General features: G+C 36.5%; 1 protein-coding gene across 1 annotated transcript; it reads right to left on the bottom strand.

Annotated features, from left to right (window-relative positions):
• Positions 1–1,152: 1,152 nt before the first annotated feature.
• Uts2b (urotensin 2B) lies at positions 1,153–17,521 on the bottom strand. Its single transcript, XM_028785584.1, has 6 exons — positions 17,511–17,521; positions 13,648–13,767; positions 9,830–9,928; positions 8,670–8,707; positions 7,273–7,366; positions 1,153–1,405 (listed from the first exon to the last, which is right to left on the bottom strand). The coding sequence occupies exons 2-6, from the start codon at positions 13,745–13,747 to the stop codon at positions 1,380–1,382; spliced, it is 357 nt and encodes a 118-aa protein (XP_028641417.1). The 5' UTR covers positions 13,748–13,767; positions 17,511–17,521; the 3' UTR covers positions 1,153–1,379.
• Between the last annotated feature and the right edge of the window lie 277 nt (positions 17,522–17,798).

Below are 17,798 nucleotides of genomic sequence, written 5' to 3'. Positions count from 1 at the left end.
CTCCTTTTCTTTTTCAGGGATGCCAGGTTCTTCCTACATCGGTTTTTACACCTGCTGTTTCCCCTTTCTCCCGCACCTTGAGGGATTGCTCCATTTCTTCAAGCACTTTGCATTACCCTCACAGCATTGAAGGTCAGACCAAAAAAAAATTACATTTTGAAAGGACCTTGTACATATCACTATACATTCAGCTGAGTTCCTCTGTCCTACCTGTAATCATTACAGTTTTCTTTGGCATGATGTACAAAGGACTTGCTTGGGTTCCTGTTTACTATGCTTCCCCCACTAGGCTACAAGTTCTCTTTGTTATTCCTGTACCATCACCCTTATTGCAGTGCTTTGTATGTTTTTAGTTTAATAAATACTATCATCTTAACCTTTATCATTAAATATCACACATTTATTAGTACAAAAATTAAAATGAACGTCTCAGTATTATAAGGAAAAAGAATGCATATGGACCACATAATAATGCTGTCATTAATATTTCTTAATTATAAAGTTACTATGAGAACACTTCTGTGCTAGAATGGATGTTAGACAAAATTAAGGTTAAACTCTGAGGTTTGAATTAATTTAACTGGCTTGTGCAACTATAAGAAAACAAAACAAACAATACAACAATGAGAAATTAAAACCTACAAGGAAAAGCCAATGTTTTTCCGGGGAGTTTTGTTTCTGAGCACAGAGAGTCTCATCTGTTGAGGGCATGAAGTGTGTCAGAGTTCCTGACCATCTATAGGAGGCAATTGTGACAAATAGGAACCCCCAAATCACATCATTTTATAGGTATTTTTTCACAAACTATTTCTTAGAAATATAGTATTTCTTTCTTCCATATTTAGGTAAACTATGTATCTCAGTTCCTCAGTAATATGCTCATTCTTAGTATTCTCAATGGCAACTGTTCTAATTAATACAAAAAAGTACAATCATAAAAATGAGAAACGTAATACATATTTTGCACATGAGTTGAAACAATGTGATTTGTTTTAACTTTCTAAGATGCTTTTTAAAACATTTTTTATTGACAGCCAACAACAAAACATTGAGAGAGGACAATGGACTTCACAGAAGTGTACAACAGGTCAAACCACCCAGTCTCAGCACTAAAGCCATTTTGATGGACAGTTCATTCCAGAGAGCAGCCAGTGTCATTGTTCACCAAATGAGCATTAGGAAAGCCATAACCCAGGGAGCAGCAGATTCACAAAGTGAGAAAAATGATGTGCAGAACAAGGCCAGTTTCTTAACACTTGAAACAAAAGTAAACTTTAATATGAATATTATGTATATACAATATGTATATATACATAATATATGTATGTATATACATGTAATTGTCTAGTGTTCTTATCTTCTGTATATTCAGAAAAGTCTCAGACACAGTATTTCCAAAAACAAGCTAAAAAAGAAAACAAAGCGAATTATTAGAATTTTTTAGATCTTCCATTTGAATAAAACTTTCTATGTTCTTGAATAAGAGATAGAGACCATTTAAAAACAAACCTATGTTCATTATTGAGCTGCTAGCTTTATGTGGACTTAAAATTACATAAGTTAATAATTCAAATTATTCATTATACTAGCTAACCACATATAAGATTCCCAAAGCACCTTGAGGACAGAGACTACCAGATGGGCAGTGTGAATTAGAGAATAGTCTCATTATGCAGGTCCTTTGGGCACCACTTCTGCATTATAATTTATTTAATTCAATGTGAGGACCACAGGGGCCAACCTAGGAGACTCATAATGGCATTTCACATGTTGTGCACCTGAAATCCTAAAGAGGAGGTCATGGAAGTAAAAGAATGGAGCTAATTGATTCTCTATCTATGAAGGAAAGAAAGAGACTGCTTAACAATGCTTAACCTTGCAAACTACCAAATGATATTTATGTGAATTATTCTTCATCATATGAACCTTAATATTCTGATCATACTACATTCCTTCAGACAAATAAAAGGCAAATTTGGCAGCATCTCAGTCTTCAGATGCATCAGTGAGTCATATTAAATCTTCAGTAGGAGGAGCCATAACCCTCCTTCTGAAAAATTGCATTCAACTCCTGTGAAGGCTGGAGGCTATTTTCAGATCTGAGCTGAGAAGGTGGCCCTTACGTCCGGTCTTCCTTTAATAGTTTGTTATGGAAATTCATCATCATCATGCAGTTTGTTCCTTCAGATATCTTTAGATATCTCTGTCTGGCACAAAAATAAAAGCTGACACGGAGGCAAGATTTCCATCACATGAGCAGTTAAGTGTGCAGTGGAATATAGTTTGGAGATATATTTTGGGCCTGGTTGAAAGGGACTAGCGATGCGTGGTACTGCAAATAGAGTCAGTTCCTCCCACGCACACAAATCATCTTTCAGTTTTATGAAGTTAAATTCCAGCCAACTCTGCTGCTGCCCTGGATGTCTGCCTATTTCACACATTCATTACTGCGCACTTAGGCTTATAGCAGCTATCTGCAGACTATATTACATTTGTAAAGAAGATTATTTCAGTAAATGAAAAGTCTAACTGCTTTCAGCTGGATGTGGGGATGCATTTCACCTTCATTTGTGGTTGTTTATAGTGATTACTTCTTAAAAAGTGCCAATAATCCCGACTTCATGAGGAATGTGTATTGTTTCATGAGCTAACCTTGCTGGCTACCTCGTGTAACCACCATTATAGAATCCTCTTAGTTGTTACCACATAGGCACATGCGTTTATATCTCTGCTTTAAAAAAAAAAAACAAAACAAAAACAACAACAACCAAAAAACAATAAAACCTTTTCTGACGCTTTAACCATTATAGTTAATGACAGCTGCTTCATCAGAAAAGTGTTCAACAAAAGAGCTGTCTTTGCAGGCAGAACCCGATGTATGGCTAACATGTCTAATTGGTGAACTAATACCCCAGTGAGAGACACTGTATCAAAAATAAGGTTGACGTGGGCCCGAGCATAGAGCAGGTCACAGGCGGCAGCTTCCTACCCAACCCCAGAAAACTGAGAGAAAGAGGAACTCCCAGGAGCTTTAACTCAGGCAGCATCCCAGGTAAAAATGAGTCACCCGTGATGTCTGCTGTTAGAAGTTCTAATTCAGATGCTGGCCTCTGAACTTATACTACTCAGACCTTTGAAGGGCCACTGACAAGAACATCAAACAGCTAGAGATTGACATCACTAATCTGAAGAAATCCCTCTTTTCACTGTCTGAAGAGACCTCCTGAAATCGAAAAGATCCTTATGGGACTTGATTTACTCTATTACAATAGAAAAGGCAGTGTACAGCTCTTGACTGTGTACAGCCCTTAAAGAAGAAAGTTGCCTTTACATAGACAAGACAAGGAGGGTTAAAGAGAGCATGAAATAGGTAGTGAAGGCCCTAAGAAACATCAGAGAGAGAAAGAGAGATGAAGGCTGATACAAGAATTGGTTTTCAGCCTCTCCAAGGTTGTCAACCCTATTTCCTCTCATCCTGGGACCATTATTTGGGTTCTTTTTGCTTTTATCTGCTGGTCCCTGGCCCTCAAATAGGCAGACTAACTCTGTGATACAACAGATAAATAATTTGGTAACAAAACCTACTCAGATACATTATCATAAGTTAGCTATGGAGGACCACAAGACTCAAGATGAGGTTGTTACTTTATACAGAGTGTTTCCAAAACCCATCTCCACCAAACCTAAAAGGGGGGACTTCTGCCCCTAGACCAAGCAGAGAGGGGCCACCCAGAACCCCCTCTGACAGGTGATCTGAATTCTTGCTTAGGCTGCGAGGCTAAGCACTGCAAGGGAATATAAATAAAAGGTAAAAATATCTATCTGGGTTCCCTGAGAGACAAGCCTGACTGCATAGGGGTTGATGTCAAAAATATCCCCTCTCCAGGAAAAAGACATCAGGACAGGTATGGCCCTCATGCCTCACTGGACAATGACAGGGGGACTGGAGCCATTACAAGGTCCCCTTCAAATACTGGAGGTCAGGCCTCTATCCCCGCCTTTGCAAGTTTAGAATTGCCACAGCCCTTCTATACTTAGAGAAGGAAGGAGATGTCAGGGGCAGCCCTGCTTACACACTAAAGGCCTAAAATCAGCCATAGGCCTAAAATCAGCAATAGGCTTGTCATACATATATACTAACACCAAGTCTTGGATCTCAGTGGAAAAACATTGAAACAGATGGCTATAAGCTAATGTAAACAGGCAGCGTTTGTGGAAATTTACAAGCCTGAGTAGTCATAGACCTTGTAAATAGGTAGCCTTGGCAGACAATACAAACTTAGAAAAGGACAAGCGAGTCATAGGCAGAGTCATAGTGCTTGTCCCCTGAACCTTCACCCAGCCGATACCCAGTTCTGAAGATACCTGTATTCCCCCTGAACACTCACACTCCAGTGCCATTTCCTTCCCCACATCCTGCCTTTCTGTGTTTATAACCCCTGTGTGAATGAACTAAGATTTGAGAAAAAATAAATTGTAATAAAAAAAAATAGGGTTGACAATGTCTGAGGAAATGACAACAGAGATTGTCCTCTGGCTTCTACACAAATTGACACTTGTATCTACATGCACTCATACATATATACACACATGAACACGTATACACATAAGACATGTCTGCTGTCTGTAGTTCCAATTGTTTAATCATACCCCTTTTAATAAAATGCTGGCCCAGTACTGATAACGCTTATTCCTGAGTTTACACAGCAGGTCTCGGTTCTTTCCTTACTGATGTTATCATAAGTTCAGATGTTGTGACGTTTCTTGAAATGTCTTTGTTCGTGGCTTCCTTGAATTTGTTTCATGCTTCCTTCCTTGATATCTGCTTCTACTCAACCCTTGTTACTAATTCTTTCCCATATTCACAAATTGCTCTTTAACTGGTCTGTGACTCAGCCCTTGGATAGATCCTCTCTGTAGAAAGAATCACTCTATAGATGGTCTCATCAAAATGCCAGATGTGAATTTGTTGATAAATGCCAAATTTATACTTTCCATTTGAACTGATTTCCTTAATATCAAATTTATTTATCTGCTAAAATTGCTACCACCATACCTTTGCTCTCCATATCATAATAAGGCCAAAATATCAGTGGCAGAGATAGGACTCTCAATCTGTCACTTATGTCCTTGATGTTCTCAGCTGCACACAACCTCATTCCATTGGAATCAGGACCACTCAATAATATGTTCTAAAAGGAAAATGCCTGTTGCCGTCTTTGGCCCTTTTCCACCCTACTATGAGGCCAATGGACCCTGTGTCGCACATAACGTATTGATGAAGCTGTCTGGATGCCAAACATGACAAACTGTGATGCATTCTCCAAGTATTTTAAATGATCATTTTGTGTTGGAGGAAGTTTTGATTTACAGGAAAATTGGAAATCACTACAGAGAAATGATGTGAGTCCCTTACCAAGTCTCATCCTAGTCAGAATAGGTATTGTCAAGGAAACAAAAATAAACAAAAAGGGAAGGAACTCCTTTCATGACTGATAGGAGTATAAATTAGTCCACTTCCTATGGAAACAATTATGGTGTTTCTTCAAAAAGTAAAAAGGCTGTAGAGATTGTTTACAATTAAGAGCTCTGCTCTTTAAAAGTACCTGATCCTACACTGAGTAGCCTAACATCACTTATAAGTTTGGATCTTAGGGATTTGATATCCCCTTTAAACTGTGGGTACCTACAGTCCCCTGAACAGTCACAGAAAGACCCAAACATGTACATGTAATTTTAAAAATGCAAATAGATATATCACATGATACAACTATATCATATCTGAGTATACATTAAATATCAAACTCAGCATACTATAGATATGCTTATAAACTTATGCTTATAAGTTTATCACTGCAATAGTCACAATAGACCAGCGATGGAGTCAGCTGAGGTTTTCACTTCATGGATCAAATTAAGTACTTGCTTAATCTCTCTCTCTGTCTCTCTCTGTCTCTCTGTCTCTCTGTCTCTCTCTCTCTCTCTCTCTCTCTCTCTCTCTCTCTCTCTCTGATTCCCTCTTTATTCCTCTTTTGGGATATATGCAGCATATGACACCAAGAATGGTTCTTATAAATTCCATTCATAATTAATCCCTGATTTTCTCAGAATCTTCCATTATTTTCTATAATGTGAAGTAGAAAGGAGTATTGTAAATATCTTGAATAAAGCTAAGGTTTCCTTCCCTTCCACCCTTTCTCTGCTTTACCTCATACCACTTTTTCCTTTACTTTCATTACTAGTTGCCTTATTTGAGACATGTAATCTAATCTGTATAAAATACAGTTTTCTCCTATATAAAATACTCATAACAATAATAAGGAATAAAATAATAATTATGGAACAATTTTTTGAAATGTCGAGTCCACAAAATAGTCATCATATGTCATGTCACATTCTGAATTAGATTAAATAATTTAGTTCTAACAAACCATAAAATTATTTTCAATATATATTAAATCTAATTATATATATGGACAAAAAATCTAATTCATAAGAAATTTATAGCCTGAGATCACACAGATAAGAGTTATCAAAGGTAATATTTTAAATCAAGCCATCTAGTTCCAGAGCCTAAATGCTTAACCATTATATTTTAAATATCATGATATATATTGACTAATATGAGTTAGGTTGTTAATATTATCTTACATTTCTCTTTAGGAGTATTGTAACAATATACTTTTATTGATGTTATAGACAAATCAAGATGGTGATAAGAAAAGTCAAATACACCTGACTAGATTAAAGAACTGGAAGAACACATAGAATTGTTACTTGTTTCAAAACTAAGCACCAAGTTGTCAAGAAACAAACAAAAAAAAAATTGAAAGACCTATGGAAACCTAGTGACTCAAAGAATAATTTTCCTGAGGTACATGTCTGAGTCAAATCTTTGTTCATAACACATATTGTAGTGTTAGGGCTTCTATTTATGTCAAGTAAGATATTAACTTTTAAAAAAAAACTTGATTATTCCTACTTCCATCCTTCTGATTTTAATCTTTAGGCCAAAATGTGGAAGGTAGATGAGAGTTTTAATCACTCAGGACTTCTTTCATATAAAACAGAAGTGGGAGCTAGCTAACCACTGTTGCCATCATTAGAGGCTCAGGTACATTTGTACTGTAACACTTTTTCTTAAAAACATAATCTTTGATCTTTATCTCAATCTGAGGACTGAAAAAATGTCGACATTACCCCTTTATTCATAGAGATATTTACCAAAAGAGCCCTTTCAAAATATATTTTACAACAAAAATTAAAACTTACCTCGTTTATTAGGGTGGGAAGAGGATAGATTGTCTAAAGCATTGGACATCTCAGCATTCTTTGCTTCCATAAACCATTCTCTCAGCTTCTTTAGCTATAATAAATTAAAACACAGGAAGACAAGAAGAAGAGAAAAAAGAAAGAAGGAGAGAGAGAGAGAGAGAGAGAGAGAGAGAGAGAGAGAGAGGGGGGGGGGGGAGGGAGGGAGGGAGGGAGGGAGGGAGGGAGGGAGGAAGGAAGGAAGGAATGAAGGAAGGAAGGAACAAAGGAAGGAATGAAGGAGGGAGGGAAGGAAGGTAGGTAGGTTTAAAAATTGGAGAAAAGAAAAAAAGAAAAGTTATAAGAAAAAATAAATACAAGAAAAATACCCAAAAGACTGGAATTCAGAAGTTGCCTGGAATAAGTATGAGACTCAACCAAAGATTGAAAAGAAACAGGTTGGGGTCATTTGAATAGGAATTGCCCCATAGTCTCATAGATTCAAATGTTCCGTGGCTGGAGGAACATTTAAGAAAGATTAGTAGGTGTGGCATTTTTGGAGAAGGTGTGCCACTGGGGGTAGACTTAGAGATTTCAAAACTCATGCCAGGCCTAGTCTTATTCTCTGTCTGACTGCTATTTGTGAATCAGATATGAGCTCTCAGCTACCACCCCAGAGCAATGCCTGCCTGCGTGTTAACATACTCCCTGACATAATGATCCTCTTAATCAAGTCTCCAATTAACCAATCACCCTCTTAGCCAAGCCCCCTATTAAATGTTTCCTTGTATAAATTGCCTTAGTCGTAGTATCTCACCAAAGCAATAGAACTGTAATTCAGACACACATTATTTACAAATCAAGTTATCTTCGGTATAGTCTAGGTAGCTAGACCTAACATTATGTCCCTCATAGGATCAGTCCCCTCCAATAAAATTGTATAATCCAGACATTAAAATGCTTTTATGATATATTAAGATATTAAGGAGTAGATAACTTGAGTCTGATGGAGAAGATGAGGCTCACTGTAAAAATGGCAGACCATCTACAAACCAGCTGCTTGAAGCCAAGTGGATATATCCTTAAATGTTTCATTTTCTGAAACCAAGTAACTTCTGCTAGCAAGAAATTAATTTCCACTATTTACAAGCTAATAACCTCCAGTTCTACAGATGACAAGTTCAGAGAACTTTCAATATCCCAGGAACTCATAAAAGGGTCACTAGTATTACATTTGCTGTAGTGTATGTGTGTGTGTGTGTGTGTGTGTGTGTGTGTGTGTGTGTAGAGGCAATTTATTCTTTCTAAAGCAGAAATTGAAGTTTCACACTGTAATATTAATACTTGATGAAAACTAATATATCAAAGATTTATCTAATAGTAGGTCATTAGAGCATTGAATTATTTTCCACTCTCACCTGTCTAAGTTCTTCCAGTTTGCTGGGCAGATCTACACCTGTAAGAGACAGTGGCAAATGAAAAACATAGCAAGGGTAGCATTTAATTGACTTCAGCATATTCGTTAATGCTCTCAGACCTTTTTCATATGATTTGAGGCTGCCCTCCATTTCCTAATGCTAAACACTAAAATGTATTTCTAATGTTCATAATGCTGATAACCTATATCAAGAGAAAGTACCTATGTTCCATAATAAGCACAAAGATTTTAAGTACACTATAGCTCTATCATAAGGTATTTTTATTAATAAATAACATTTTATTGACATAGGGACAGTATCATGAAGCAATAAAAAATAAAGACCGAACAAAAATTCTTCATAAAATCTGAAGCAAGAAAGAAAAATTTTAAAAGATATTAGTTGTCAATCTCCAAGTTATTTCTTATTGGGTATGGAATTTTTTCCATTTTATAATTTTACTTATTTCTCAAATAAAATTATCATTTAATTATATAATGGTTATGTAATCCTGCTTTTTTTAAAGTATTAATACCTCTTTGAGGGCTTTGTGTTTGTTTGTTTGTTTTCAAATAGAAAAGAACTATTTATCCTTACTTGCAAATGCTATGATATTATGCATACAGGGGCCCAAAAATTCTACCAGAAATCTTTTAGAAATGATAAACAGTATCATAAATGTGGTAATATACAATATTGATTTACAAAACTCAGTAGCCTTTCTACAGATCAATAACAAATAAGCTTTCAATGAATTTACAGAACCAACCTCATTCAAAATACTCTCATAAAATAAAAGAATGTATAGGAATAAACCTAATGAAGGAGTTGAAAGACATCTGTGATGAAAACTTAAAATTTTTGAAGAAAGAAACTGAGAAAGACACTTGAAGATTGAAAGACCACTCTCATGTACATGGATGAAGGACTTAATAATGTGAAAAGTATCCATCATGCCAAAAGTAATTCGCAGATTCAATGTAATCCCAATCAAAATAACAGAACCTTTCTTCACAGACTTGGGGAAAAAAATCTCATTTAAATAGAAACGCAAAGGAAGACCTAGGATAGCCAAATGGGTCCTGAACAAAATGAATGGTGCAGGGGATTTCACAATACTGGGTTTCACATTGTACTACTGAGCCTTGTTCCTAACTCACCAGCATGAGAGGACTTCTGTAAACCAGGGTTTCGGGTCAGCAGACCCAGCAGTAGTTTCTTCTGAGTTGTATATTCTTTACCTGGAAACAACTCATGTCCTGTAATAATCAAATGGTGACAAGGACATATTTGATGAGTCACTCAATGTGCTTCTAGGTCATTAAGATTTGTCGTCAACTCTTAATGTTTCCATTTACCAGAGGAACAGAGAAGCATGTGATCTGAAAGACAGGCCATTCTAAAACCGAGTGGATGCATATGAACACCCTGAGAGATACACCTGAAAGGTGGTGAGATTGCAGGGGAATTTTACTTTTCTTTTTGTGGGTTTAATTTTTAAGCATCTGCAATTACTTTGAACACATGAAGTAAAAACTAAAAGTTGATTTTAAGAGAAAAACATAGCATTCCATTTTGTGATTGTACGTTACATTTAAATATGAGATAATCTGTCCTATAGGCTTCACTTTAAAGACTTCAAGGAGAATTAGAAAGTTGTCTTCATATGTGTCTACTTCTTCCCATCATCCTTGATTTACCCCACAGACCTTCAGGACTTAGTTTACCACATGCTTCAGTATTATAAATGTTTATATTCTAAAGCATAAATTGAGACAGGAGATTTCACTCAATCTGTGAACTATGTCTATTCAAAAACGTTTTGATTAACAATAATGCCATTAGAATAGTAATTAATATCATATAATGAACTTAAATGAGGGCCTAAAAAATCAAAAGTTGCCTCTTATATCTTCTCCAGTCCATTTCCCCCCACCCCCATTTCCTGACTGTCATGGTTACTGCGTGGGCAGGAAGTAGATTGATGAGGGTTATCTGCAGTGATGTGTTAGCTGGGCTGACCTCAATTGCAGAAAGTGTAGTTTAGTGCTATAGTTTCAGCCAAGAGAACGGCTCAGAGCCTGAGTAAATTATTTCCTCAAACACAAACATACAGAGAGAGAGAGAGAGAGAGAGAGAGAGAGAGAGAGAGAGAGAGAGAGAGAGAGAGAAATGTTGTAAATTAAAAAACAAAACCTTCATGAACTTGCTTCCACTTTGAATATGGTATTTAGGGGGCAAACTGATTCCTGAGACACAGTCTCTCACATGCAGCTTAAAGATCTTGGGGGCTGAAGAGAGAGATCAATGGCTGAGTGCTGGCTGCTCATGAAAAAGATCCATGTTCAGTTCAGCACACAAATAAGGCTGCTTATGACCTCCTGTAATTCCAACTCTGGGGAATGTGGTGCTGACTTCTGGATTACACACACACACACACACACACACACACACACACACACACACTTGAAAAATACACTGTCTCTTTCTCCTTGGATAGGGTTAGACTAAACGTCTGGATGTAGATGAGTCTTTGTTGCAAAGGAAGATTAAACTGCACTGGCCCAGAGAGAATGAGTGGTAGAAAAAGGCACAGAAAACACCCATTCGTAGCTACTCAAGGGGCTTAGCACCAAAAACAGCTCTCTTCTTGCTCATAAGATCTTGTAAAACTTCTACTAAACAGAAACAAGAAATTCTTCCAAAATAAACCTAGATTTGCCCCAGATAATAATGTAACAAAATAATCCCTCCACAGTTATCTTGGCTATGTTGTCCTTTGTCGTTTTTCTGGGAAACTGTTTCCCAGTTTTACACTTTTTTGCTGAGGCATGCTTCTGTATCACCCAATAAATAAAAGCTAGCAGCATTGTGCTAGTTGTTATGAATATTTGTTATGGATGTTTAATATACATAGGGAAAAGCTCATTTTACTCGTGAAATATTTAGAACAGGAAATAAACTGTACTTTAAAAATTAAGCATCTTCTTGTATGTTCAATGATCCCGAGATCAAAGACAGTCACAATATGTTTCCACTATGCAGCTACAGATACATGCAGGTCAAGTCACCCTGTGGAATCCTGAGGTTATACATGTGATTTCTAAATCTTATCAATGCTTTAGAGTCAAGCATGTGTGTTTATATTTCATATATGCATGAAGCCTGAGTTACAATGACCAATAATACATATGACTGTTCCAAATTGTACCACAGATAACCACAGCTTTGCTCATATGTGTATGCTCTGCCAGGACCATCAGAACTCTCCTTATTTTGCAGAGAGAGCAACAGAACCATATCTGCAATAGAGCCATCTAAAGGCAGTGGCTCAGAGGGAAAAACCAAATATGAGTGGCATGAATAGAATACAGAATGTGTAAGTCCAACCCTTGAGCTGGTTTTTCTGATGATATTCACCTGTCAATAAGAAAACGTTCATTAGTAAGTAAGTTGTATAAATTTTCTTTCTATAGATAGAACATAATTTTAAATTCATTGGCTTTTAAAACCACATTAAGCGTAACAAGGCTGAGTAGAGGTGAATTAGATCCAGATGTGAGAAACTTGATCCCTTTTCTTACCTTCATGACTTATGCCGTTAATTAAATTCCCTCTGACTTACAGCTCCTTCCTGACCAGGATATAAGTTAGATAACAGAAAAGAAAACTCTACAGTTTCAAGCAGGAAGAAATATTGCCTTAAGAACAGTATTTTAAGTCACTATTTTTAAAACAAGAAAAACCACAAAACCATCACAAATTAACTTGGTCGCCTAATAAACAAATGCCCCATACAAGTTAATCAGGTCCCAGAGAAAAGGATGCTTATATACATACAGCAGCATTTTCGAAGTTGAATTTGTTATAATATAGTAAGCACAGAAAACCACTTTTCCCCATTCTAAAACTAGTATATTTTTTATTGGATATTTTATTTATTTATAATACAGATGTCTTTCCCTTTCCCCCTTTCTCCTCCCTAGAACCCCCATCCCATCCACCCTCCTCCTTTATGCTTTTATACTATTTTGATTACACACATGCATTAAGGTCAGTTCTAGGCTGAGGGTCTAGCAATACAATAGATGCAAATAGTCAAGGAACATGCAATACAATAAACACAAATAGTCAAAAAAAAAGCAAGACAATAAACCCAATTATATGAACACTCCAGTGATCACTGCTTCCCCTTTCTAACCACTTTCCCCCATTCTAAAACTAGTATATTTTTATGTACACCATAGTTAAATCATTTCCTTAGTGTTTCTCCTACAAACGTAGTGACACAGATTAAAAAGTGACACCAATTTAGATGGCTGTATTACAGAAAGAGGTCTATTGCTCTCTCTGCAAAATAAGGAGACTTCTGATGGCTCTGGCAGAGCATACACATATGAGCAAAACGGTTGTGATCTGTGGTACACTTTGTAACAGTTGTATGTATTGCTGGCCATTGTAACTTAGGCTTCATGCATATGTGAAATATAAATATCTAACCCCAGGGTCCACACCCACTGCCAACCCATCAGGTGTGCCGCCCACAGCTTTGCAAGCACATTGTTATTTTCTACTTTCTCTGAAATGTTCCTTTCATGGGCATCAAGCTAATAATGTCCTATGACAAAAGTCTTTTCCTTTCTCCAAAGTACTCCTGGAATACGACTGACTCTATAGCCTGTTCCACATTTCAAATCTCTAACCATCTAGGACAAATGTAAAATAAGTACTCATGACTAGAAAAAATACAGCTGGAGTTAATGAAGTAATATATTGAACAAATTTGGTGCAATTTACCAGAAAAAAAATCTTCAGAGAGTACACTCAATTCAGAGCAGCAACTACTTAAGGAGAATCCAGTGATTAACTTACATTACTGCCTTATGAAGTTATTTCACTAATGGCAGAAACATAAGTGAAATAAACAGAGAACAGATTATTCGCCCACCTGTAAGGCTTTCCACTCATGCACACATACCTGAGCTCAGATGTGGCTGTCCACACACAGATTTCAAAATGTTCATCACGGACGACAAAGCCAGGAGTCCAAAGCAAAGAGAGCTTGAGAAGAGCTTCATATTGAAAATCTCCTCCTGTCCTAACAGAGAAACCAAATTTTCAAGTCAAGACAGATATTTCAACGGCCCTGGAGTCCAGCAGAGCTGGCGGTTAAAAGGCAAGTGTGCTTCAGTTATGAGACTTCTAGATAAGGGAAGACATTTATAAAATGTAATGCATCCTGTCAACATGATTCACTGTCTGGAGATGTGACAGATTGGCTACACGTTCAACGGGCAGGGAGAACCAGATCGATATGTCTTGTACCTGCCCGTTTCACTAAATGCAGACATTCTCATGCATGCTCACACAAGCAAACACATGCACGAAGCCCGAAGCAGTTACTCAGGAAATAGAAAGTGTACGTCAGCCAATCATAAACTTTTGTTTATTTTCTTTATTATATAGGATTACTTGTTCTGCGATCCTTACAATAATGCTAAGGTTGAGAGCATAGAAAGCTGGTATAAGTGAGACCAATTTGTCTGATTTAGAGCCAAGCGATTATATTGTTAGGAACCACAGCATTCTTAACCAACCGAAAGGTTGAAAGTTGGAAAAAGCTCAGGTTTTAAATGCTTTGCTTCTAAAGTGATGGGCTCTTTCTGCTTGAAGCAGCACTTTCTTAAATCAAGGCTCAATTGAATTAATTCAAAGCTGGCAAACGGCCCATCAATTACTCTCTTTAATACTTGCCTTAATTGAGATGCTTTTATTTTAAGTCAGAGTATTTCATTAAATCCTGAATTCTGACTTGATGGCCCCAGTGATGCTGGAATGACTTCCAGGCTTGGCGTTTGCTTCTCCTAAGGGACTGAGGACATATCAAGATTCAAATGAGGTAAACATAATTTGATTTTATTTTTGCTGTGCAGTTCCTTTGATATTTTCATAAATAAATCTGAACTACCCATTTTGATATCCGTGTGTGTTCCTGCATGTTCTTTCATGGGTTCATTTTCTAACTTTAACTCTTGAACCCATTCATTACTCTTTCTGCCTCAAAGGTTCGCTGACACATTGCAGGCTGTCTGGTGAGCTTTATTCTCTGTTCATCTTCCCTGCCCATGTCAGAAGCCTCTGATCAAGGCCGCCCACACCAAGACTTTAGCGTCTTTGCTCATTCAACTTACTCCAAATTGTGACATTTTTTTTGACCCTTTGGACTGTATATATCAAATGTCACAGTCCCTTCCTCTTTCATTACCATTGTGTGTTTGTATGCCTGCCTCTACTTCAAAACTGGGAAGATTCACACAGACATCCAAGGCATTTCTGTCCCTGTCTAATAGCATTTTTGTGAACTGAAGAGAAAATGAATAAAAACATACTTGTGTGTAAATAAATGATTGCATTTATTGAAAAGAAAAGAATGAGATAATAACCCCCAACTTCGTTGCTGGTTATAAAGTTAAAAGAGTCAAAAGAGTGACTATGGTTCTTTGTTTATTGTTAAATCTCAAAGTTTAAGAATGATCAAAGTCTTTAAAGTTTTATCCTACTGTCTTACTTACTATATATGTTTCAAAATTATTCAAATAAACCTCACATCAATCATAATTTACTTACAGGTTATTAGAACTCTTTTAAATGTCTATTTTTAAAATTATATAAAGATGAAAAATAGTAGTCAGTACTACTTAATATCAAGATGAAATACAGATATGACTTTAAAATGTGTAGTTCCAATATAAATACTAAAAAAATGTAAATAATAAGATATAAAATAAACTCATCAAAATTAAAGTAATAATTGAAAATTAAGACTTCTGAGTGATTTTTACAAGAAATTATAAAATTAAATGTAAGTAACTTTTAAAATATATTCAGCATATGACTCTTGAATTTAAAAGAAAGCTTTAAAATACACATGCATGTAATGTTGCTCTGGTTAGCCTGTAACTTATGGTGTAGGCTAGGCTGGTCTTAAACTCTTAGATTCACCTGTCTCTGTCTCCAAGTGATGGAATTACAGACATGTGCCACATTGGCCAACCATGGGTAAATTTTAAGTATAAAGGTATGTAAGATATGCTTTTGTTTTATATTTACATTTATATTTAAATATAAAAATGTCTTCTAAATTTTAATGAAAAATTCATACGGAATTCTAATTATCAAGATGATTTTTGTTATTTTCCTTTGTTGTTGCCTGTGTGTATATATATACAAATATTTATGTATATGTGTTGTACATGTGTGGGTGCATTTGTACACATGTGTGCATGCATGGGAATGCATATGTGTGTGTCCGTGAGTGTGAATATGTGTCTGTGTATGCAAATCTGTGTGTGCGCATGTGTGTGTGTGTGTGTGTGGGTGCATGGGTGTGTGTGGATGCATGTGTGTGTGTACATGTGTGTATGTGTGTTGCTGAAGATAAAATCTAGGACTAAATAGCTAGCCACTCTACCAGTGAACTATGCCAAAGCCTGTGAGCATGGTCTCGAAAGTTGCAAAGTAACTGGACTGTGATGATTTACTTGTAAACAGATGGATCCTCTTCAGATTTTTGTCACGCAAATTTTTCTTTTAGTAAGCCTAATGTAAACTCGCACATCTTTTCTCTTGTCACATTTACAAGATATTGATAAAGTAAATGAAAATAAATCTCAAGCTACATGTTATAGAGAGGAAAAATACTTTCCCAGACACAAGAAACCTGAGTAGGTTCATAACCCTCGGATAGACATTACAAGAAATCATAAAGGAAATTCATTAGGATGAAAGGAGAACAGGAGTAAAAGTGACCAGCTCCTTAGAAAGAAACTCCGGTTTCTGACTGCAGCAGGAGGCAAGCTCTCTCATCAGCATGTGACAAACCCTCTCCTCAGCATGTGACAAGGCCTCACAGCTTGAACACAAAAGCACCGAGATGAAAAGTATTCGTGACAACAATCCCAGCCATGAGATATAATTCTAAAAACATTTTAAAGTGGAGCATCAAAACTATAAAATATAATTGGGTATGGTGGTATGTGCTTTTACTCCCAGCATTCAGAAGGCACAGGCAGGGAGATCTCTGTAAATTAATGCCAGCCCAGCCCCTTCCACACAGCAAATTTCAGACTAACCAGGTTTGGTGGACACTAGTCGTCTTTTTAGTGAATTTGAAAACAATTTACCTATTAGTCATAGAGGCGTTTGGTCAATCACAGAGATGGGAAATGAATGGCTGCATAAGGAACCTCCTTTCCAATATTGGTGGCTTCAAAGTGTCAGGATCTAATCACTTTGATAGCACTTCTACTACAATGTTGAACAAAAATGTTAAGCGAGGACCTTAGGCAGTCTAGTTTTTCAGGTTTGGGTTTTTGGGTTTTTTGTTGTTGTTTTTTTTTTTTTTGGTTGTTGTTTTGATTTTTTGTTGTTGTTGTTATTTCTTTGTAGATAACATCTTCATATTGAGGGAGTTCAATTCCTAGTTTTATGTTTTCATCATAGAAGGATATCAGAGATTTTTTTATAAGTTCTTTCCTTTCATATATTAAGGATCATGAGATAAAGTACCTCTTTATTGATAATATTATTACTTTGAATTTTATATATTTAGCATACATTGGTCATGGTATATGATCTTTATATATGTTTGCTGAGTTCAATTTGTTTGCATTTTATTGAGAACTTCTATATTAATTCAAGATCTAGTTTTGTTATCAGGTTAATGCTGGCCTCACATAACAGATGGAGACAGCTTCTCCTTTCATCTGTGTTTTTGCGACATTGAGGCCATATTTTCTCCCTTCACTGTACCTCTCCCCCTTCAGTGTATGTTAACCTTACCTTCCTGTTTCCTCCCCAACTTCCCTGAAGCACGCTTTTCAAAATGCTGACTGCTGTTAAATCCAGCAAACGCTTAGCTTGTCGCTTCCCTGGGTGTGTCCACTACTGAGTTCATGCTTAAGTACAGAAAACTCCCTGGTTCTCTCCTATGCTGCTCATCATCATTTCTCAGTTCCCTCTTCTCTGGTTTTGAAAACCAGCACTTCCTCAGGCTCTGAAGTTTCTGTTCCTTTTTTTTTAATCTTTTATTGGATATTTTATTTACATTTCAGATATTCCCTCACCCAG

Source organism: Grammomys surdaster, unplaced genomic scaffold, assembly GCF_004785775.1.
Source record: "Grammomys surdaster isolate TR1022 unplaced genomic scaffold, NIH_TR_1.0 125277, whole genome shotgun sequence".
NCBI classification, from domain to species: Eukaryota; Metazoa; Chordata; class Mammalia; order Rodentia; family Muridae; genus Grammomys; species Grammomys surdaster.
The sequence above is the reverse complement of the archived record's forward strand: the minus strand, read 5'-3'. Positions and strand labels throughout refer to the sequence as shown.